This window comes from Pogoniulus pusillus, chromosome 9 (genome assembly GCF_015220805.1).
Source record: "Pogoniulus pusillus isolate bPogPus1 chromosome 9, bPogPus1.pri, whole genome shotgun sequence".
In the NCBI taxonomy this organism is placed as follows: Eukaryota; Metazoa; Chordata; class Aves; order Piciformes; family Lybiidae; genus Pogoniulus; species Pogoniulus pusillus.
The window spans coordinates 20,030,532-20,054,803 of NC_087272.1; the positions used below are offsets into that span (position 1 = coordinate 20,030,532).

General features: G+C 39.1%; 1 protein-coding gene across 9 annotated transcripts in view; it reads left to right on the top strand.

The window, feature by feature from the left end:
- Positions 1–24,272, top strand: part of TLL1 (tolloid like 1) — a 268,880-nt gene that overhangs the window by 223,686 nt on the left and 20,922 nt on the right. For 8 of the 9 annotated variants that reach the window (XM_064148785.1, XM_064148783.1, XM_064148780.1 and 5 more), the window contains 7 exons: positions 8,493–8,595; positions 9,979–10,095; positions 10,860–11,005; positions 15,980–16,175; positions 17,589–17,714; positions 20,613–20,773; positions 23,757–23,937. In XM_064148785.1, the coding sequence (XP_064004855.1) occupies positions 8,493–8,595; positions 9,979–10,095; positions 10,860–11,005; positions 15,980–16,175; positions 17,589–17,714; positions 20,613–20,773; positions 23,757–23,937 (1,030 nt within the window). Of the gene's footprint in view, positions 1–8,492; positions 8,596–9,978; positions 10,096–10,859; positions 11,006–12,026; positions 12,048–15,979; positions 16,176–17,588; positions 17,715–20,612; positions 20,774–23,756; positions 23,938–24,272 lie in introns of those variants that run through there. The other variant, XM_064148789.1, reaches the window with a different exon arrangement.

Here is a 24,272-nt window from a genome sequence, read left to right on the forward strand (position 1 = left end):
TTAAAAAAATGGGAGCATGAACTAGGTGCTATTGACTTGACTTTGGTCTGTGGTGTTAGAGCTGCTTATATGTTTGGTGGCTATCCACATAAAATGAAGACACAAATTCCATCTGCTACTCTCGCAACCTGAAATTGCTTAAGAACTGGCTTTTGGTCCAGTTGATGGTTCAATGTAAGGCTGGTTCAGGCTCCTGGATGGTCCCTTCTCCATCACAGGCTTGGATCAGCTGACTGAGCCACCTGGAGCTGATAGCTGGGCTCTAAGAAAGCTCGTACTATGTTGAATGAGATGTTTCTTAAGTGAAGCAGTAGTACCATGGGGTAAAGGAAGTGTCGTTGTAGGTGTTCTTTGGGATTAGCTCTAGTGCTTATAGTTTTACCTGAAGGTAGGTGTTGGTTTTAGGGGAAAAGAAATTGGCTTGAGGATTGAAGTGTGCTATCCTGATGAAAGCAAAACCTGTTTTTCTTGTGTACACTTTCAAAACATGCTAGCTGAATCTTGTTTTGAATTATTGGCTCAGATATTAGCCTGACTCCAAATAAGTAAGAGAGGGGATGCAATGGGAAGTTTTGCCCAAGACTTAATCTTTAGGAAAAATAAAAGAGATGCAGGCTTCTTTACAAGAAGCAGTGGCCAATGTTAAATAGTAAAAAACAGCCTAAAGACTGGGATATAGAACCTAGCACCAGCCTCCATACTGGGGAATCGGAAGAGGAAAACCCAGCATTTGCCCTCAGATATTTCAGCCAGTTTTGTCACTTCTCTCTTACTACCGATTTCATGTAATTTTCTCTCAGTTCATTTACTTGATTCTGTGCTTCTTTCAGGCCAGGTTCTTGGTAGACCCTAGAATTATATGTTCATGGTGTGCTAATAGTTCCTGAGGAGCTGTAAGAGCATTTACCACTGTGGGGAATGAAAGCAAAGTCATTTGGAAAGTGTTCACTCTCCTTTGGGCAGGAGCCAGAGACAGGAGGAAAGATAAACACAGTCTGTTCTGGGAGGACATGGGTGGCTCTGCAGGTTGGCAGGGAAAAACAAATGAAAACAGATGAATAAAAGAAGGTTTGCGCAAAAGATGCAAATTAATCTAGATAGGAAATTTTACGGCTCCACTGTTTGTGTTGCTTCTCAGATAGTGCAGTGATAATAAAATTGGCTCTGGATATCTGTTCCTCAGTTAAAAAGTAGCATTCAGCCACAATTATTACTAGCTTTTGAAAATAATGAGTTAGAAAATGGTTACACTTAAATTTTCATCATATGCTGCAACTTTTTGTACACCTATTTGTGGACATGAGTGTAATTGCAGTATATTTGCAACATGTCTTGAGATTGCAGCCATCAGTGGGGCTGTATTACAGTGGACAAAAGCTTAATGGAGGAATACCCCTGTCTTCAAGTCAGCAGTGTAAGAAGACTAATTCCCTTCCCATCTTACCCCTTGCCCCAAATGGACCAAAACAAATTTTCTTACTGAAATTTGATGTGACAAGCCTGTAGGGCAAGTGTTTGGACCCCTAGCTCTTGTAGTCATCCATATAGTTCAGCAAAAGCAAAGTAAATGACATTTGTGTTAATGTTAAAAAGCCTGATCTGTCAGTGCTATTCTCAGATGATATTGTCTGTCCTGAAATGCAGGACTCATATTTGTGGCAAGTACCTGATATGAATAGAAAATAACAGAAATGAGATGTCAGTCTTAACAGATGCATATACCATAGTACCTTGGACACATGTTATGTTTGATCCCAAATTTTCTTGGTTAATGATGATAACATTCACATTGTGAGAGGAAAGTAGAAGTATATATGCATTTTAATTTGCTAAATTCACCGTGTTAGATTTCAGGTATGTGGAGATTAGAGTATGTTTAAGTTCATCACATCATGTTCTGAAACATAAGCGAGTATATTAGTCACCTAAAAATGAACTGAGAAGGCATCAGGGATTGAGTAGCTCTTGTTTCCTTTTTATTAGGATTTAATGTTTTGCTTTTTGAGTATAGTTTAAAAGACTTCTATGCTTTCTGCAAGTACAGGCACTTACATTCTTTGATAGCACTGAATGTTGTGAGAGGTGGGGCTGCAGTGGTAAAGACTAGCTGCAGCATTCCTTTTCTTAATAGGCATCATAAATTGGCAGCTGAATCTAAAATGTGCACAGCCTTATTACTAAAACAAGGCAGTTCATTCACCTTTTACTTTCTCTCAAGATTTAAGACTATATAGTAAACAAATGTACACAGTGTATATACACATGGAAAAATTCCTGGGGGCTGATGATGTTGGTGATACTGTGTGCTCTCTGCTAGGATGAACTCTGTCTTTTTGTTGTGCAGAAATGTTGGTGTAGTGAGTTGCAGCTGTGCAGTGGCTTTTTTTGAATCTGCCTTTTTGAATAGATGATATTATGTTCCAATTTCATTAATGTTTTGTATGAATAGTAAAATAGGGCAGATAAATCCTTGGTTGATATGGGTAAAAAATTGCCACATGCAGAAAATTTTATTAGTACCAACCTGTGTTTGTTATTTATTTTGTGCTTTCTTGTCCCAGGCAGTAGGAGATATGAAAAATTCTCTCTGAAACTGAAATAGTAGCACAATCGAATCTGATGTTGTAGCAGAGGGGTAATTAACTGATTGCAAGATGGTATTTTCAAAACTAATATTGTTAATTTTAGCATTTAGGAGTCTTGCCCTCCTGACCACTAATTTTAATAATAATTACTTCTCCTGCAGTGGTCATGGAAACATTATACAGATGATAACATAGGATCTAGAACAAATAACTATCAATTATATAACATTAATTGAACTCAATTGAACTGAAAGAGAAGGTTCCTGTGGTCTACACACTGCTTGCAGTTAATTATACCACTGGTCCACTAGATGGACTCGAGGAGCTCCTTTCTGCTCATAGAATCAACCAGGTTGGAAGTGACGTCCAAGATCATCCAGTCCAACATATCACTCAGCCCTGTCCAATCAACTAGACCATGGCACTAAGTGCCTCATCCAGTCTTTTCTTGAACACCTCCAGGGACAGCGACTCCTCCACCTCCCTGGGCAGCCCATTCGAATGCCAATCACTCTCTCTGGCAAGAACTTCCTCCTAACATCCAGCCTAGACCTCCCCCAGCACAACTTGAGACTGTGTCCCCTTGTTCTGTTGCTGGTTGCCTTGCAGAAGAGACCAACCCCACCTGGCAGAAGGCAATGGTGAATTACAAGAGGATTTAAGTATTTACTCAGAAAATATTATTTCCTGACTCACAGGACTAGCTACAGCTTCAGACAGTACTCAAATGCTTTCAGGGTGTTCTGTTGATGCTTTGTCAGCCACTGAGGCTTTTGATTCCTTCCAGGCTTCACTGGGTGCTAGGGAAAGGAAGTAGATGATCTCTGACCTTATCCTGGCTTCTCTGGATGAGCTGTGTACCTTCAGGACTTCCCATCTTGGCAGGATACTTTCAGGTGTAGGCAGGATGTCTTGCGATGTGCAGGCTCAGCACAGGTGTGTAACACTGGCTATGCAGGCCTATAGCATGAAGATGTTTAGAGCCTGTTCCTGGTAAACCTGAGGCCGGCAGTTTCCAGGCACTTCAGGATGCAATAAGGCAGTGAGGCAGAACACTGCCAAAAGCAGAGAGCAAGAGCAGCAGGAAGCAGCAGGCAAGCAAGCAGGAATAGAGTGGCAGAGCACATTGTGTTACCTGTTCATCTGTGTTATCAATGTAGGCTGAGATTAATGGGCCTTTGGACACAAATTAGTGGCAGTTATCCAAGCTTGACCTTATTAGGTGAGGCCATAGGCTTGCTTTACCCAAATTTGGGAAAACATAGGCCTTGCATGAGGCAGGTACAAGCCAAGTGTGTACCTTGTTTACCACAGTGTGCTAGTTTAAGGCTAATTGGAATATTTAGCTGAGAGGAAAAAAAACATAGGCTATGAAATCAGTGGTGATGTCTCCTTCACTCATAGGCTTGCTGAGATGTATAAAACCAAAACCACAAAACACAGATAAGATGGGGAGTCAGTGCGTGTGCCTCTGTCGCAATTGGTGCCTGTGCTTCTCCTCCCTGGGCTTCTCCTCCCTACGTCACTAATCCTTCTGCTTTCTAACCCCCCTTGCCGATACTCCAACCTCACCTTGCACGTAAGGCAAACTCTGGGATAAGGTGGAAGGAGGGAGGAAAGGTGGTTGGCAGCCCCTCCCGGGGACTCTGATTTTTGGGAGGGGTATTGTGTTTCTGCGTTATCTTTAACTTGGATATTTTTGTGTACAGCTGTATATATTGTAAATATCTGCTTGTATGCTGTGCTAAGCCTTAAATGTAAAGCTTCATTCCTTAACTTCCAGCTGGCTGAGTCTAGTCTGGGTGATTTCATAAGAGTGGGGGGGCAGGTAACTCCCAAACCATCACACACAGGATGTAAACCGGAGCAAAACAAGTCTGGGCAAGCCAGGGTGCTTAGACTCAATGGTTCCAGACTCTTCTCCCCATAGCAGAAGGAGGGAGAGCAGAAAACCATGTCTGGGCAAGGCAGGATATGTTCAGGCCTGTTTCGGCCTAGTCAAGCCTACCATGACAGATGTGTTGTCAGTAATTCTGGTGACAAATACCCTCTGATATTTTTTTTTTCTCATGGAGACTTTCAGCCAGCCTGTGCCCTTGAACAAACTCTGCCTTGTCTAAAGCTCTAATACTTTGCAGAATTGCAAATCAGAATCTTAACTGCATTTATAGTTGCTTGGTTCCTGACCAGAAATCATGCTGTGACATGCTGGGGGTTCTGCCACTGTACAACTAATGATGAATTCTGATCAGTGTGAAGGAATTGCTTTATCATCAAATACCTTGGCATGTCAGAGTGAGGAAGGGCTGTGAAGGTCATTTCATGTAGTTTTGAAGACACAGGCCATTGAGGAGAATCATTAAATTTTAATGGGTTTCCATCCAGATAGCACCATTTTAAGACAATGACATCTGTATCTGAAGGGGGCCTAGAGGAAGGCTGGGGAGGGAATATTTACAAGGTCTTGTAATGACAGGACAAGGGGTAATGGGTTTAAACTGGCAGAGGGGAGATTTATACTAGATGTTAGGAAAGGATTCTTTACAGTGAGGGTGGTGAGACACTGGCACAGGTTGCCCAGGGAGGTTGTGGCTGCTCCCTCCCTGGAGGTGTTCAAGGCCAGGCTGGATGAGGCCTTGAGCGACCTGTTCTAGTGGGAGGTGTCTCTTGCCTATGATGGGGGGGTTGGAACTGGATGATCTTTGAGGTCCCCTTCAACCTAAACCATTCTGTGATTCTATGACACAATCACACCTAACTAAAACCATTTCACCCCCAAATCTATCCTAGTAATTAAGGTTTGGAAAAAGCAGATTTCCAATGGCGTCTCTGCTATCCACAGAGATAGATTCAAATAGCACTTGAAAATGTAATAAAAATCTGAAGCAGAGGAAGGCATTTGAATGACTATACTTTTAGCAAGATCTGCATGTTTCTCATGTATAACAACATGGTAAGTAGGTGGTTCTGGACTTGTGATAATATTTGTCCATTTGTGTCTGTAGTACATGCACCCTTAGGAGTGACTGAATAATACTCTCAGAATGCCTCATGGGTTAGACATCTGGGAAAAGGTGCCTGTAAGGTAGAAGAAGTTTGAGAGATGTAGTATTGGCAAAAGGAAAGTGGGGGGACTTGTGAGGAAGGAATGGAATGGTATGTTTGCATCCAGGAAACAGGGAAATCGAAGCAGGAGGTGCTGCAGTTAGACTAAAAGGAGCGTGAAAGCATTAGTGGACAGAACCGCAGTAACTGAGTGAGTGCTGCCTGTAGGGATCAGCTAATGTTTTGAGGCATGCCATTTAGAGGCAAACAACACTGTAGTCTGGAAAAATTAGTAGTATGGCGTTGGAAGATTTCTGTCAGTAACATTAGGAAGAAAACATTCTTGTTTTGTGAATTTAAAATTTGAAATAATTCTTCACCGAGACATGGGTGAAGAACTGAGAAGTGAAAGTTGAGAGCTGTGTGAAGAGTACATCTCCATAGTCTGCCTGTCTAGCATGGTATTGTACTCTGTTGTCTTTGAAGAGGTACATGGTGCCTTCAGAGGACATGGAAGTAAACAACAGCATCTGACTGTCTGTTCCAGTTATGTTAGATTTCCTCCTTGCAGCTCAACTAAGAGTAAATTCCTCTCCTTTCAACAGGGCTTCAGCAAAGCCTTTTACACTGTCTGCCACAGAGAACTCTTGGCTAAGCTGGCAGCCCTTGGCTTGGGCAGGGGCACTCTGTGCTGTGTGAAGAACTGGCTGGATGGCTGGGCCCAGAGAGTGGTGGTGAATGGTGCCACAGCCAGTCACTAGTGGTGTGCGCCAGGGACCAGTGCTGGGCCTAGTCCTTATTTTAGTATCTTCATGGATCTGGATGAGGGGATTGAGTCCACTGTCAGTCAGTTTGCGGATGACACCAAGTTGGGAGCATGTGCTGATCTCTTAGAGGGTAGGAGGGCTCTGCAGAGGGACCTGGACAGGCTGGATAGATGGGTGCAGGCCAATGCTATGAGTTTTAACAAGGCCAAGTTCTGCACTTTGGCCACAACAGCCCCATGCAGCGCTACAGGCTGGAGACAGAGTGGCTGAGAGCAGCCAGGCAGAGAGGGACCTGGGGGTACTGGTCAATAGGTGACTGAACATGAGCCAGCAGTGTGCCCAGGTGGCCAAGAAAGCCAATGGCATCCTGGCCTGCATCAGGATTAATGTGGCCAGCAGGACTAGGGAAGTAATTTTGCCCCTGTACTCAGCACTGGTTAGGCCACGCTGTGAGTACTGTGTCCAGTTCTGGATGCCTCAATTTAAGAAGGGTCTTGAGGTGCTTGAACATGCCCAGAGAAGGGCAGCAAGGCTGGTGAGAGGCCTGGTGCACAGTCCTACAAGGAGCAGCTGAGGGAGCTGGGGTTGTTCAGCCTGGAGAAGAGGAGGCTCAGGGGAGACCTTATTGCTCTCTACAACTACCTGAAGGGAGGTGGTAGCCTGGCAGAGGTTGGTCTCTTCTGCCAGGCACCCAGTGACAGAAGAGGACACAGTCTCAAACTGCACCAGGGCAGGTTTAGGCTGGATGTTAGGAAGAAATTCTTCACAGAGTGATTGCCCATTGGAATGGGCTGCCCTCGGAGGTGGTGGAGTCATCATCCCTGGAGGTGTTTAAAAGGAGACTGGATGAGGCACTTGGTTTAGTTAATTAGAAGGGTTAGATGTTAGGTTGGACTCGATGGTCCTAGAGGTTTTTTCCATCCTGGTTGATTCTGTGATTCTGTGATAGTCACAGCATCTTCATAGGCTGACACAGAGATACACATTTGCAGTGTGAGGTTATCTGCTACTGTGTAGCAATTCATGTTTGCTTTGTAGTTGCAGATTTCATTTGCAAGTTCCTAGGACCAGAGTTAAAAATAAAACCACTTTTATGCTTATATGTGAATAGAAAAGGTTATTAAAGTTGAAATATGTATTAATCTACACTGAAGAACTGACCATACACCTAAACCCAATGAAAGGATGCAAACTGGAAGTGATATTATGAATTATTTTTAATCTTCTTGTGTGGACTTATCCCTGGAATTGCAGGACATGATGCTAAGGATGTCCCAGTCAGTTAAGGTCCAAACTACATATTCTGAAATCTTATGTTTCAGGGGGAGTCCTATTTTTGTGTTAAAAGGGTAAGTTTATGGCAGTTTCAAATTAGTGTTTTTAAACCAAAGTGAGATGATGTAATTGTTTAGAATAGTCCTGATACTAAGTGGTGAAAATAAACCTGGTTACAGCTGTGCTAAGTAAAATTGGAAGTCCAAGTTCTGAAGTTCCAGAAATGCAGAGAACTCAGGTATCTGTATAAAAAGCTTTATTACTGTTTCCTTAAGAGTCATTAAGGCTCTGTGTACCATTGGTTTATTGATATTGCTTTCAACATTACTGTCCACCATTGTCAATAGTTAATTTACCTGAAAGTAAATTATCCCTTCAAAACAGCAGTAGAAGGAAACACTAACAAAAAGAAACCCCAAACACTTAACTTCCCCCACCCCACCCCCCCCCAGCAGTCAGTGCTGCTTAGAGTCAGAGTGAAAGAAGGATTAGCAGGGGAAAATATCAAATAACATACTTTAAATTATATTAGCATATTATTTTACCCTATTAGTATTCTCAATTTTTTGTCTGTGAAAAGCACACTGTAAGAAATTAAATGTTAGTAGTCTGTCTTGAATCTGCTCAAATATGTAAGACTAAACTTTTAATGCTCTCAACCAGCTTTTCCTATAGGAAATAATTGAAGAGAGGTTAATTGTGTAAGTAGTTGTGTTCCTGCTACATATGACCATTTCTGGCTTCTCTTCTTCAGAATGTTGTACTAATTTTCTACCACTAACCACACATAATTTAATTATATGTTCCCCTCTGATTGCAGATTGTTTTAAACTTCACCACCATGGACCTTTACAAGAGTAGTCTCTGTTGGTATGACTATATTGAAGTAAGAGATGGCTACTGGAGAAAATCACCCCTGCTTGGTATGCAACTGTTGAATGCTGCACTCACCGTAGCTACTGTACTCAGTGACTTCAGTGGACTTGCTTGCTCTTGAACCAGCAACAAACCTCTTGGGTTTTAGGTGTCTAAACTTGGGGTAGGAAAAAACTCCAAGCAGCCCCAAGTAAATAATTTATTTGACTTCAAGCCTGAAGACTTCCTTTCATCACAGTTAGCTGCGTGTGTGGAAAGGTAGAAGTTGCAGAGTTCTTTGCTTTGCTTGTGGGCATTGAAATACAAAGTTGCTGTAGTTCACAGAAATAGGGAAATAATATACAAATAGTAGAAAAATCTGTAGAGCATGTGATGGGAAATCTGTAGTGCATGTGGTGAGCACATGCACTGTTATTGAGAGCATCCACTGTAGAATTGTACTTAGGAGCTCTGTTCCTGTAGTTTAAAAATTATGAATAGTTCGCTTCTGTTTCTAATTTGCATGTCCTTCTCTGCTCTTGCAGAGAAAAGACATGCAAAGCAATAATGAATTAAGTCTCAGAGTTACAACTAAGATGCAGGAAATCTGCAGCCATCCTTTTCTTAATTCAGAGGGTTGTTGGGAAGATTTCACACCCCATAATGCCACTGCTTAATTGAGATGCTCGATTTGACATCCCTTGATCTTCTCTGACTGGAACTGGGGATTTCAGAACATGAACACCTCCAACTTTTTGTGTCAGTTGTATTGGTTTTTTTAGAGTGAAGATTAAAAGTGTTTGTTAGCATCCTAACAACCGCAATTTTAAAATGGCAGCAAAGAAAGAAAAGGCAGCACATGCAGAGGACAGCTTTGTAACAGTAGTATCTACATTCTTGGTCTTGAAAAGAAAGAAAAGAAGAAACAATTAAGACGGCACACTAATTACCTCCCTTCTCTGTCACCTAGACAAATAGAAATTTTGCCTACCTGGGCTGATTGTAGGAAGGTAATATAGTCTAGGGTAATTTGGATGTTAGTTTTTAAATTCTTTTGTTTATTAGACACAATCTTTTGTTTGTTAGACAGTAGTAGTACTGTGACTTTGAATATTAAGAGAGCAATGTAATCTCTTTCCACTTCCTGAAAGCCCAGGTTTGTACACGTAGAAACAATCTGTAACAACAGTTTTCTTTCTTAATCCATCCAAGGTTTTATATTTAGACTTGTGAGAATGACTGCATTGAAAAGAAGTACTGAAAGCTTTATATAATAAAACCTTTGTGGGTCCTGATCCACAGCAACACATGTGCTTAACCATAAGCATGTGAATACTTCCGCTTAGTAGGGTATGCTACTCCTTTTTCTAATGTTAAACACTTGTATAAATGTTTGCAGCATTTGGCTTCAGAGGAGGCAGAAAATGCAGTTACTGGTTGCATGTTTTTAGGTAGGTTTTGTGGTGATAAACTGCCAGAAGTCCTCGCATCCTCTGACAGCAGGATGTGGATTGAGTTCCGCAGCAGCAGCAACTGGGTTGGGAAAGGTTTTGCAGCAGTTTATGAAGGTAAGCCTCTTACAGCATTAAAAATTACTTGATTATGGAGGAACGATATTAACTGGATACCTTTAGATTGTACAAAAACCTAAACAAACCAACCCCAACCAAAAACTCAGCAAAAACCTGATACGAAATGAGCATTTTATTACTAGAAGAGACAGTAGCTGTTAACTTGCTAGAGAACTATTTTTTCTTAATTATTTCAGTTATGGTAGTAAACTATATGATTTAGCTGATACTCACAGATTTTTACATGATTATCATCAGCATAGGCCCTGAAAAATGTATTTACTTTTCATGAGAATATTTTTTAATTATAACAGCTGTTTCCTTGAAGTGATAAGCTGTGGGTTAAAATGCATATTTCATTATTTCATTCTAAAATATGGTATTTCTGTCTTACAAATCTGTAGAAAGAGGCAAATGTATTTTAAATATTAACAAAAAAAAAGGTAAAATGTAATAATTTTGAACTTCTAAATGTAGTCTGTAAAATACATAGGTTCATATTATCTGTAATACTAAAGTATTCCTGATTGTTGTAGACATGCTTAGAGCTACTTGAAATGGTGAATTATATTAGTTAACTAATATATGCACACTTAATTTAAATGAATTGTGTTCTCAATAATTTGTCCTTGGTGGAATTTTTAAGTCCTCTCTGGAATAATCTCATTCTTTCTTTTAAAAGTGGGAGCATATAATGTCAGTGTGGGCATGGGGAACAGAAAATGTTATTACTGACAATAAGAATTTTATGCTTTTATCAGCCATCTGTGGAGGTGAAATCCACAAAAATGAAGGCCAGATCCAGTCTCCCAATTATCCTGATGACTACAGACCAATGAAGGAATGCGTGTGGAAAATAACAGTGTCAGAAAACTACAATGTAGGATTAACCTTTCAAGCATTCGAGGTAAGGTCTTTTAACTGATCTCAGAAGAGCATCTGGTGGATAAATGACAATGACATTTGAGAAAATCCTCATTAAACCTGTGAAGGAAGTTAAGAATTCCCTGTGAAAAAGAAGCTCCATGAAACCTTCCTTCCTGCCAAAATTTTCAATAAGGTGAAAGGTTTTTCATGCTTTTTTTTTGTGTTATTTGAATTGCAATGTTTAAATTATTGACAGCAGTCACAATTTAGCAAACCTATGAGCCAGGTCAGCCGGAATGCTTTAACATCCTGTTAGATAATCAGGGGGTTATATCTTTGCTAAATCTTATTGTTGAAAAGGAATGTCTCTGGAAAGAAAGCACTGTGGGTTTTGGCTTCTGTTTTGAGAAGAAAAAAAAAAAGGACGCCTACTTAAATTCAGCTTAGAAACCTGTATTTAGAGAGGAAAGAAAAAAGCCATGGTGAGTCATACTTGCCTGTCTAGTGTGCATCTCTCTGTGCATAATATTGCTAAACAGTGCTAAACTATTGTATAACAAAGGAAAGTAATGCCATACACCATCGTCATGCACACACAATGCACTGGCTTGAAGTCTGTAGATAGATTTTGTAACATCCTTTGAGTTCACTTGTCTTATTTGAACATGCTTCAGCAATTACACTGTGAAGGACACTCTTAAAGTTCTGAATTTTTTGGCTTTATGGTGCATATAGATAAAAACACAGGTATAGTAAATACAGATATAACTCCTAATCTGTTAAGTTCAGGGATATGGCACATGTTTGCTGTGGCTGGTGAAACGTCAGCATGAGACAACTAGGCTTGGCAATTTATCAGCATTTATGAAGATAACTAATGGAAATTATAATAACTGCACAAATTCTATTTCATTTTCCCTTTTTTGTATCCTGAATTAATGTTTGGTCTAGTGCAGACAAGATCAGCTCTCTCCATCCAAAAAGTTTTCCAAATACCATTCAAGACTCTGTGTGGCCTGACTTGAGATTCCTTAACATAGTTGCCTGACTCTCTTTTTAAGAACTGTTGAAAATGAACCCCGGTTTCAGCAACTTTATATAATTTGCTGACCAGATATGGAGCTTTTCTAGCCTTTTGTGCTCTGTGGTTTTTAAATGTGAAGAAGAAAAACGGCACCATGCCTCTGTGTAAGATGCTTGCCATAGTATTTGATCTCCATACATGATCTCCATACACTTGCACAGCATTGGTCTGCTTGCATGGTATGTTAGCTCTTGCACTGGTCACAGTTCAGTATCACCTCAGGGAGAATCAAACCTTCATTTCTTCTTATCTTTCAGGGCCTTTTTCTAATCACCAAATTAGGGAATATTTGCAAGTATGACGATGGCCTGTTCATGTCCCATAACAAAGATTAATTAGAAACAAAGGAACAGCAAATGAGAGCACAACTTATTAGGCTAGTGGTTAAGGCTGTAAGAAGAAATGTCCAAGCTTTCCCACAGATTGTTTAGTAGATTTACACTCTAAATAGGTGAAACGTGTGAACTGATAGCTCATAAGAAGAAAGAGGAAATTGAGAAGTATAGCTGAGTGGTACTCTCAGATTACTGCCTCTGCTAGATGTTTGTAGTAATAAAAAAAAAAAAAAAAAAAGTAAAAAGATTCCAACTGTAAGGACTTAAGAGGTACATAGTCTTCTAGGGAGAGTCTGAGCTCTGATTCCAGAGTGGCAGGACGCCCATGAGCATCAAATGAGGTGTTCTAAACAGTCACAAGTCTTCTCTTATATCTGGGTTTTTTTGCAGTGTTTCTTGATGATTTGTCCACAGCATTCCTCACTGAGTGTGAGATTTACTTTGCAAACTGCTTTGGAGTGCCTTGCCCCCTAGATATTCACCATTGGGTCTGAATTCCATTTCAGATCCAAGAGCTTGAATGTAGGTGTGTTTTTTGGTAGTCAGTCCCTCTCTGGACTGAATCCTTGGTGCACTGCCCAGTAAAGCAAGAAGTTCTTCAAAACTCACAGTTCTTTGTGCCAGAAGAGATCAAAAAAAAAAAAAAAATTTCAGGCCAAGGAGTTATTACAGTGTGTTTGTGAGAAATTACTTCTCTGTCCTTTGGAAGGTACAGTTAAGTAAGAGAAATTCTCTTAATCCATATGTAATGCTGGAAAAAACAATTGCATAAATAACCTTCACTCTGAAGCAAAAGCACTTGGGAAGCTGAGAATTTCAAACTGTATCAGTGAGTCATCTTGTTTCGCCTGCTGTGGGCAACACATTTTCCAGTGAGTGTGGGATTATTCTGTGATTGTCTGTCGGGCAGATACACTTTCCAGTACTGAGATAGCAGCAGAGACCTTGGAACTGGTAACTCCCACCTTTTTACTTCATTATATTCAACTTTTTAATATTGTTCTTTGAAAATTATCAATTCTTGTATTCCTATTTTTTTGGAGAACCTTTGTTGGCACGCAGTCTCACCAGCTAAGGCAATCCAGAGACTTTGTAGAACTGAGCCGTATTAGCTTCCTCGTGGATCAGCCCTGTTAATCTTTGGTCTCTGTGCAGATAGTATTCATTTAAATTGTTTTGCATAAATCAGAGAACAAAACTTATCTGGCCTCCTGATTCCACTAGGTACCTTTTATCACTAAAACCTATTACTGGAGTCTGATATGTTTACCTGTACTGGAATTTCACTCTATTGACAAATTAACAATGAAAGTAATTAATGATTTATCCTAAAAATATGATTGTTCCAGATTTTCTCTTCTTTTTTGAGAACTGATGTTCAGAGTGTCTGTGGATTTCCATTACACCAGGACATTTCATAGTGTTTCTGGTGCTTACGTGTCTGTCTTAGCTAAATTTTCTCAATTTAGCTCTCGAATGCCATTCAAATTCTGAATTTACTCAAAGGCCTCCGAAAGCTGATGGTATCTTTCATACTTCTGTAAGCAACAGATTCTTCATCTGTAAAACCTGTTTATTTATGCTTTTTTGCATTTGCTGCATTTTGCATATTTCTTGTATTACCATCTTGCAAAATTATAATGCTTCAGTAAATAAGGTTTACAGGGCCAGTCCAGTTACAACTATGTTCACTGGGAGTCCTTTCATGAACTTGAAGAGATTTTTCTAACCTTGTAGGATGAAGAGTAAGAGACTATTGCAAGTGAAATAGGTCTTTGTATGGCAGTGTTCCCAGATGACAGTACCACAGCATCTTAAAACCTGAGGTACAGATAAACAAAGCACATTTTATACAAGTTCCTTTTGGTTCAGTGCCTCAACACCAGTTATATTTTCTCAGAAACACAATAGTTGCCTGTTAGTTTATTCATAGTTGTAATAGTGTAATCTCTTAATAATACTTACAGTAATAATTGCACAAACTGCAGTAGTAGTACAGTAAAAGGAAATTAATAAGATGGAAGACCACCTTTCAAACTATTTTATTGAAAGTCAATAGCATTTTTTAAGTTGGTTGATTTTTATAGTCTTAGGAAATTTAAGATCTTACTGCTATACTAAATGTATTTTTAGCTGTTGTCTTCTCCCAAAAATAAAATAATGCTCAGAAAAGAGACCAACAATTCACCCCAACAGGAATTTGATATGTGTGACTGAGTGCTGCACTCCATCTGCTAAAAAGTGTAATTTTTCATACTGCCCCACAGAACATGGAAATGTGGGGAAAACAGATGTTAATTAAAGGTTTTGACTAGTGAAATAACCACAGACATGTGGAGAAAATGCACAATTCCTTCATTGATATTAGTGGGCTTTGGACGAGATCACGTCTTTCAGATTGCAATATGACTTTTACTGAGACAACAGGGCAGACTTTGTTTCAGGCTGGAAGATGATGTCATGTGTTTCAACTTTATTATTTAGATTAATGAAAATCTGGGGTTGTTATTACAGTGTGAAAAACTTATCAGTGCTCAGGTAGGCACATGGACAAACCTACAATTACCAGTGAAGTCAGCAGTAGCTGGTTGCATTCAAGATCTTTATGACTTCTCTCACTCGTTTCCCAAACTCCGGCCCAAAGCAATTCCCAAACAAACAGCTAAGAAATTACAGTAAATGGCAATATAGATTGTGCCAAAGGAATAAATGGGGGGAAAAAATTACATATGTAAATGCTTAAAGAATTAGGAAGCTGGAAAGAAGAAAGACAAATTTTGTGTGTAAGTGCCATATTTTGATGTTGTTGTAATGAAATAAAATAACACAGCCTCTTCCCCCAGTTTTTCCTTTTACATAAATGAAGCAGAAATCCTAATGTTCTAAATGAAAGCTCCTTAGTCTGTTGTAGTTACTGAGCTTAGTCATAATGCACAATTAGAGCAGAGTACCAGCAGCAACTTGTACTTTGTGCAGCTTATGTGAAGAAAAGATGTGGATTTTTCTGGGTTGGGTTTGGTTTTGGCGGCTTTGTCATTTTAACAGAAATTGGATATGTTACATTAAATTTGAGCCTTCTCCAATCCCTTTTCTGTGACTGTGGTTTCACCCTTTCCCTATCTCCAAACCTACCTCATGATTCAGCCACCTAGGTGAACAACTGCTTTCTTCTTTCACCATTAGGAATAAAGGAAGAAAATATAGTATTGGTCATTACCTAAAATAGCACACCTAAAAATCTTACTCATAAAAATTAATCTTTTTACCATCTCATAAACAATTAATACTTGTGACCTGTTTACTTTAATGTACATGAGAGAAGAGGAATTTACTTGAGGTAACCCAGGAGTGAATGTATCTTGTTTTGTTACTTTTTTTTCTGATTAGATCGTTGTCCAGTGTAAAATCTCAACTTTTTTTTTCTGCAGAGAGCTAGTTAAAAGCAGTCCAGTAGTGCTTGTTCTTTTTCCTTATGTCTGAATCCTAAATGGAGAGCACTAATCTTACCTTTGGAAGTTTTCTCTTTATTATCTGATTTGTATTTCATATTTATTGTCAAGTTCCAATAGGTCACTTTAAAACCATTTTTTTACAGATTGAGAGACATGATAACTGTGCATATGACTACTTGGAAATTCGAGATGGTATGAATGAGAACAGTCCTTTAATTGGTCACTTTTGTGGCTACGACAAGCCAGAAGACATCAGATCTACCTCTAATACCCTGTGGATGAAGTTTGTTTCTGATGGAACCGTTAACAAAGCAGGGTTTGCAGCTAATTTTTTTAAAGGTAACTGTTAAAGCATATTTTGGGAGTGGTGAGCTGCTTATCACTTAGATTTGCAATAGAGAAGTTATGACACAATATTAAAAATATTTCTCAAACTCTTTTTTACTGGTGTCAGTTCTGTACTGTCTCCAGCATATCTTTTATTTGGGCATACCATTTTATCAAAGCAAAGCAGTAGAGGTATTTGAATCTCCTTATAAAATATGTCCAAAAAAGTGAAGGAACATATTCAGTACAATTTGCAACTCTCTTGAGGTTCAAACAATCAATTTAGTTTTGAAACACCTTTGAAACGTATCTAACCTTGTGGAAGAAAACGTTGTGCTATTAAATACAAAGTTTAGAAGTATAGTCACAAATGAGTCTGTTGTTTTTTTAATTCAGTGTGGTTTTCCTAATCCATTTGCTGCATTAGGCTGTTTTATGGATTTATTACTTTTTGTGAGCAAAAAAGAAAACCTTAAAGCAGTTCAGAAATAATAATTTCCAATGGATTCACAGTCTTTTTTCAGTCTTGGAGTGAGTGTGTGTCATATAACAGCAGATATACCTGCAGCATTTGTTGCATGGCAAATATGTAATTTCTGTGCTGTACTGCCCGTGGCCCAGTGAAAGCCACCAGTAATTGTGTGGCCATGGTGACACTAAAAATATAGGCCACACCACCAGGACAACCTTTTTGCTCTTTTGAAAAGCCACAAGCTGGGGCTTTTCTCACCCTAACCGATAGTTTTCACTATAGGAAATAATAACCTTGAAGGCTGTAAATATGAGAGTGGGAGCTCAGTTTTATTCCTAAGACATTGCTTGCCCTGGTGTATGAAAACAATATTTAAACATCTGAGGAGTATTTTAACAATGAACCTCATGGGTATACTTCAGAGCTAGTAGAAATAATATATTATTCCTTTCCATCCCCCAACCCTGATGAATCCTGTTCCGTTTAATATCAGCAGAATGAAAACCTGGGATTTGAGGATTCTCTTAATCTGTTTTTTAGTATGAATTCAGGATAATGCACAGATTGATTCTGTGGGAGATAAAGTGCCCTTCAAGTGACCCTGCTGTGGATTTTCAGTCTTTCTTTCAATACTTTATACAACCTTTTAATGATGTCTGTCTGAATTATTGTATGCTGCCCACAAAGTGCTTATAGATTAGGTCTGCAGCTGCCAGTAGATGTTTTTGTAAAAGAACCCCACCTAAACCTCACAAAAGACAAATTCTTATTTTCTCCATTGCAGGTCTCCTTAGCATTTGAAAATCCTCTAGTCAGCAACCACAGTGTGTTATATAGTGTATCTTATAATAGCGTGCATACAAGTTTCTGGGTTAATACTGATCCAGCAGTTCCAGCAGAGGAAGATGATTATTTAACATGTTTTTTGTGTTCTTGTCCTTCTGTCTTGGCAGAGGAAGATGAATGTGCCAAACCTGACAATGGCGGCTGTGAGCAGCGCTGTGTAAATACTCTGGGAAGTTACCAGTGCGCCTGTGATCCTGGCTATGAACTTGGTCCTGACAAAAAGAGTTGTGAAGGTACAGTGCACTGCTGTGCTATGAGCTCTTAAAGCTCATGCAGTGCTATGGCTTGCATGAAGTCTACATCTTTTGTATGCTTTGCCCTACCAGTGTGAGATCTGTGGCACCCAGCAAGGAAAGCCAGTGTTTGTTCTTAAGTAGTGGTGCCAAAATAACATCTTTCCATGACACCATTCATGTTCATCTGATGTCTGTCACTAATTTAGCTGTGCAGATTTAGTGTTAGCCAATGGGAATAATACAAAGAAGGGCTTCCTACCTTCCTTAACCACTTGCTACATTATTCATGCTTATTAAAGCAAAGTCTTCCACTGTGCATAAGGAGATGGTTATCAGCAGAGCAACGTGCCACTGTCTGAGAACTGGAGTAATTAACAATCCCTCTGACCATCCCTGACTGGGATGTGACTGAGAAGCTGGCAGATTTGAAGGGCAAGGTCCTTTATTCTAGCTCAAAGCTCGGAGAAAACCTCCCCACTTGAGGTCAAATTGTGGACTTTTCTTGCTGGAAACAAATTCTAATTTTTGGGATGAGTAAAGCATGTTCAAATAATTATTTGGAGGTGTAAAAACCTGGTAAGTTGAAGTCTGTGTAAACATAGCTTTTGCTATGTTGAAACAAGCTTTTGCATTCCATACATATTTCATATAAAAGAAAAGAAGCTCTTGATCATTGCACCCTAATTAATTAGTATTTTATTTTTATTCATAAACACCAAAAAATTCAGGGACAGCACAAATTATAGTTCATCTATCTGAGTACAGAATGGAGACTGACAATTGGAGTGCTCAAAGTTTTACAGTTTTCTTCTGATATGATTCACTGATCTCTCTCTTTTTTTTTTTCTTTCAATTTCCTGGCTTTAATGTTTTGGCACAATATGACGTAGTTTTACTTAGTTTCTTTGCACTTTTTGTTATTTTGTGTTGAATTCTCTGGGGTTCATTTTGTTTGTGTACTATCTGTTGAGGTAGTGATGGTCCTACACCACAGGCATTTTAGATTGTGGCTTTTATCAGACTTGCTGGGTTTTGATGGTTGTGTCATGTATTGTTGTTCCCCTGAAAATTTAATAGTAAACATATTGGGAAAAAAACAACAAAGCCAAACAACAGTTTAGATATTTAAATATTAGGCCAGTATGCAGAAAGTGGACTTAATCTAAGGAGAGCCATGAAGACAGGAAATTTGATCTCTGGGACTTTAATTATCAGCCCAGATTTATGTAAGGAAATTGACTTAGTCTCCTGCTGACCTGGATCAGAATATTAGGGAAAGTTACCAGTATTTCATAAAACTCTTCCGTCTGCCTCCAAAATATAGAGAAGGAATACCTCCCCAGCAAACAAGATTAAAACAACTCTGGTAAAAGCAATTACTCAAAGCAGTGGACTGTGGAGCAAAAACTCTGGGCTGTTTCTAAAATTGTGCATGATTTTGTTGAATGAGATGTAGCACTCACTATGCGTAGCTACTACATGGGACTGCTGAGTTAAAATCATTGTGTAGTGGGCACTGCATCATAGTTTGGGAATTTGAGTGATTACCTAGCTGTATCAATGCACATGTGATGGCAGAGTGGAAGCCTGTAACTCAGAAACTCCACCTGATGCTTCACTCAAGTGCTTTGTGGTCATCTAATCCATATCTCCTCCACCAGCAGCATATTAGCTTTAAGTTTTTTTTTTTTCTCTCATCATTTCCACATTTCTCGCCATTGCTTCAAGGAATAGTGGAGTGATGTTAAAATGCAGAAACAGAAAACTAGCAATTGTCCTGACTGAGATTGGATCATTTAGGGGTATGGCTTGGCATCCGAATGCAGTCTAAACCTGTGCCTGGTAGATTTTTACACACTGAGGTGTGAGCAAGGAATCTAAGTCTTCCTGCCCCGGTCATATTACCTTTGTGTGTTTGCTAGGAATCTTCTGCATGGAAAGCCAAGTTCCAGGAGAAAGCTGCTATGTGTCTGGGTTGGCCAAATGAGCTTTGACACAGAAACTGGAGTTCTCCCAGGTGTGTTAGGTGAAGTTGCAGTGTGTGAGATCATCAGTTAGACAGGAATAACTAGTTTATAAACATTCAGCGTTACCACAGAGCAGCTGGAAGAAGGTAGAGCTTTAGAAAGCTCTTCAGAGATTTGTGGATGATTTCCAGTGCTGTCAGTCCTGTATTGGTATCAGTGCAGCAGAGTATGATCAAGAAATCCTGTTACTTAACCAAAAAAATAATTCCACAGATGGAATAGATTAGTGCTTTTTATTCTTTACTATGTGAACTGTATTCACAAACATAATAAGGCATTGTTCTGTTGTATGGAGGTGACTGTTCAGCATGTATTTGGATATAGTAGGCATTTTCTCTATTGCTTGAACATCCATGACAAGAGAAATCGTGACAGAAGAGTACATGACTGCTATTCCAAAGAAGTGACCCTTTCTAGTAGGTTATGGGAGGCATTTATAGCTAAATAAGCTGATTCTGGATCAGTAATCAAGGAGAGAAGCTGGGGAAATGTGAAGCAAAAGTTAAGTAGTCTGTCTGTCAGAAGAGGGGTGATCAGGGTCTTGAGAGGGTGGTGAGGTCAGAGGACTTGCATGGGAAAGGCTGCGAGAGAATAACCAGAGTCTCTGGAGGGAAAGGAAAAAGAATTAATATGATAACGCCTTGTGTAGTCCTGAACTTATCTCTGTGCACAAACCTGCAAGCTGTTCAAGATAGGAGCTGTCTCTTTCTCTTTGTTTGCACCAAGCATGATAAAGCAAGATTCTGATTAGCCTGTCTGGGTATTACAGCAGTATAAGTACTGAGAGGACTGACTCTTCTCAGTGTACTTCTGTTTATAGTAAAACATGGTTTCAGTCAAGAAATGATGCTCTCTTTGAATTTTACAGCTGCTTGTGGAGGACTCCTAACAAAGCTAAATGGGACCATAACAACACCAGGGTGGCCCAAAGAGTATCCTCCAAACAAAAACTGTGTGTGGCAGGTGGTTGCCCCGACGCAATACCGAATTTCAATGAAGTTTGAGTTTTTTGAGCTAGAAGGGAATGAAGTAAGTAACTGTGAACAAAGAGCTGCACAATCTGTTACATGCTAAACAGTTTCATGAGTGTTCAAAAATAGATACTGTATTATGAAACCTTTGCTGACCTTTCACATGCTGACAGTAACCATAGATATTCTTGTTTTCATTTGGGGACTGTTTCTGGATTCTTTCAAAACAATCATGGAGAGAATAGCTCTCTTTTGTGTATCATTTAAATGTATATGTATTACAAGAAATTTAAAAGAAACACCCTCTGCTGAGTTTCAGATGACTTTTTTTTATCAACAAAGTAAAAAAACCAGCAATTGGCTGAGGCATATTGGAAAGAGTTCAAGAGAAGAAAATCTGGAGTAACCAAATCATCTTTGCAGGCTACAACTCCAAAGAATACACATAAGATGTGGTTAGTGACAGAATGAGGGAGCATATAAATCACTTTCAAGTATCTCACGGGGGAATATTTTTACATGAAGAGCACCAGAAATGAAGCACAATAGAACAGCAGCAGTTTGAGCTGGCCAGCCCTCCGGGACAGTGGGAGCTCATCCCCAGGTGGGAAAGAGGGGCAGAGTAGAGCCCTCCATTTGGCAGAGGCTGCTCTCTATGGCTTTAAGCAAAGCAGTAAGGGTTGCAGTGTTTTTGGGATGTGAATCAGTAAAACACAATTTTGTCATGAAATTTTCAGCCTCTGTTCTGATTCCTGTGCACTGCTATGTCAGACCCTAGAGTTCCTTTGCTGTACTCTAGCCATAATATGCTGCAGCCATTGAGTTTTTATGGATATTCTTTATGTTAAAAACCCAAATCCCAGGACATTATTTCTGACTAGACAAATTGGCACAACATAATTGATCTGAGGATAGGTCATGCTTTGGGCATGAAATCTCAAATGGGGAAAACTGGCACTTCATTTACAACTGAGAAAAGACACAGCCATGGCTTCTCCAGAATAACTCAAAATTTTTTGCAGAGGCGGCAATGAGAGCTCAGAATTGTAGAATCAACCAGGTGCCTCATCCAGTCTTTTCTTGAACACCTCCCAGGATGGTGACTCCACCATTTCCCTCAGCAGCCCATTCCAATGGCAAATCACTCTCTTTGTGAAGAACTTCCTCATAACATCCAGCCTAGACCTCCCCCAGCACAACTTGAGACTATGTCCCCATGTTCTATTGCTGGTTGCCTGGGAGAATCTACAGTTGTTTATTCACCAAGCTTAAAATTATGTCATTCAAGTTAGAAAATGCACTCAGACTGTACTGCTGAAGTTTTGAGATTAGATATAGAGCAAGAATAATTTGCAGCAGCTTCAAAGATAGGTCAGCCACTAATGTCATATTTTAAGTCATTCCTTAGCTAACAGCCCTGGATCTGGACTCCTGTCTTCACAGTCTGTGCAGTCTGCACAGAAGAAAGCTCTAACAAGCCATGGATTCTGAAGTCCATGAAATTCCTACTTCTAATGATTTATGTGTTTCACTTGTCCTGTTATTACAAGAAGTGCAAAAGGTGTAATAAAGTCTTACAAATCCCAAAGAACTAAAATTTAATTACCATTTCAGCTATTCATAAAACATTTTTCCTGCACTTTCTTGATACTTAAAGTAGGTTTGTAAGGCAGGCCTCTGAACTGTAATAAAGAGTTTCTAAAAAGTTTCCTAATGTCACAGAAGAAACATAACTTAAACAGATGTGCAAAATATAAACATAATATTGTTCAACATTTAAAACTTTGGTTTGATCCTCTCCTGTGCTGCTAAATTGAGCTTTATACTATTGAATAGTAGTAGTACTAAGAATGGCAGCCGTGAAAATCAGAAGAAACCTCAAAACTCATGACTGATTTATTGCTGAAATTGCTGAGACTTATTAATGTTGTGAGCTATATTTGAAACCACGTGCATTAATATAAATTGATGTTGCAATTAGTACGGACCAGCATGTCACTGAGTTAGCCACTTTCCAGCTCTGCAACACCTGAAAGTTGTTCCAGTAACAGTGAAAACGTAATCAACATATAGAATGTATTATGTTAGAAACAACTGAACATCTTGACAAGTTAAAAGTATTTCCAAGGGAGGGAGAAGAACAAAGGCAAAACCATCCGTTTATATAGTTCTCTTTCAGCTCCCCTGACATTTCTCTTTTGACTAGAGATTGTGATTTATTGAATTACAACTTGGAATTAACAGACACTCTAAGCTCTATATGAACCCTTCTGGCCACTATTTTCTCTTAAGCTATTAATTGCAGACAACTGGGACATTTTTGATTACATGATTGATAGTTGAGCCTAAGAAGCTTAGAAGTTTTTGGGTGGAAGGTTTTAGGTTGCCCAAAGGATTATGCGTTGAAAGTATTATCACGAGTAGTATGCCTTGTATAAGACTGTTTTAACCTTTTAATGAAAATGATACGCATCAGCTTTCCAAATAATAGTTAGGCTACTGTTAAAGACAGATGTATGGTTTTCATATTGCATGTTTATGTATTTGTAAATAAATGAATGTATCTTAAATACATTATGCATCTTGTACATTTCTAAGTTAAAATACTTCTATTAAAACGTGTGAGATGCAGGCAATAAAATATTTGTAGGTTCTGGGTATGTGGTTTATAGCACAAAGGTAGCTGCAATTTTTAGCGTATATCGTCCTGCATTTTATGTCACTAGAATTTTTACTTTCAGGATTAAGTGAAAACATTAGTAAACCTCTTGAATTTAAGTACTGAAGTGTCTATCAATTGTAATTTTTAATGTTAAATCACAGAACAGTTATTCCTTAGAGGCCATGAAGTATTCCTACCAAAAAATCAATGGATGCTTGGAATCATTTACAAGTGTTCTCTCAGTCAGGAGAAAGGGGTGGGGGGGAGAAAAAGATGCTCTGAATCTATCATAAAGTAGCATGTACCATTAGAGCTTTTGCATTGTTAAACAAAACAATACTTTTCTTTTGGCTAATCAAAAGCAATTTTTCTTTCTCAGGTGTGCAAGTATGACTATGTGGAGATACGTAGTGGCCTTTCTTCTGATTCTAAACTACATGGTAAATTCTGCGGAACAGAAGTGCCTGAAGTTATCACCTCTCAGTACAACAACATGCGAATTGAGTTCAGATCTGACAACACTGTGTCAAAAAAAGGATTCAAGGCACAATTCTTTTCAGGTATAGGAAACTTCTGGTTTGTACCTGTGAGTGCCTCTCAGCACACACTGACTAGATGGAGTGGATGCTATATTTCAGGATAAAAGCGAATGATCTTTTTCCCTGATAGTTTTCTTGGTAGCTTCAAATTTGTTTTATCTATCTAAAGCATAAACTACTCTTCTGTCTTAAAATACTATTTCTAATTGTAATATCTGTAGAAAATATATGGAACACTGTCCCGGGTTTGGGCTGATCCCTCCCCCGGGAAGAAAATTCACAACACAAACCCCCCTACTTTTTGAAAGTCAGGGAAAGATGAAATTGTATTTTCTTATAATATAACAATGTAAAGA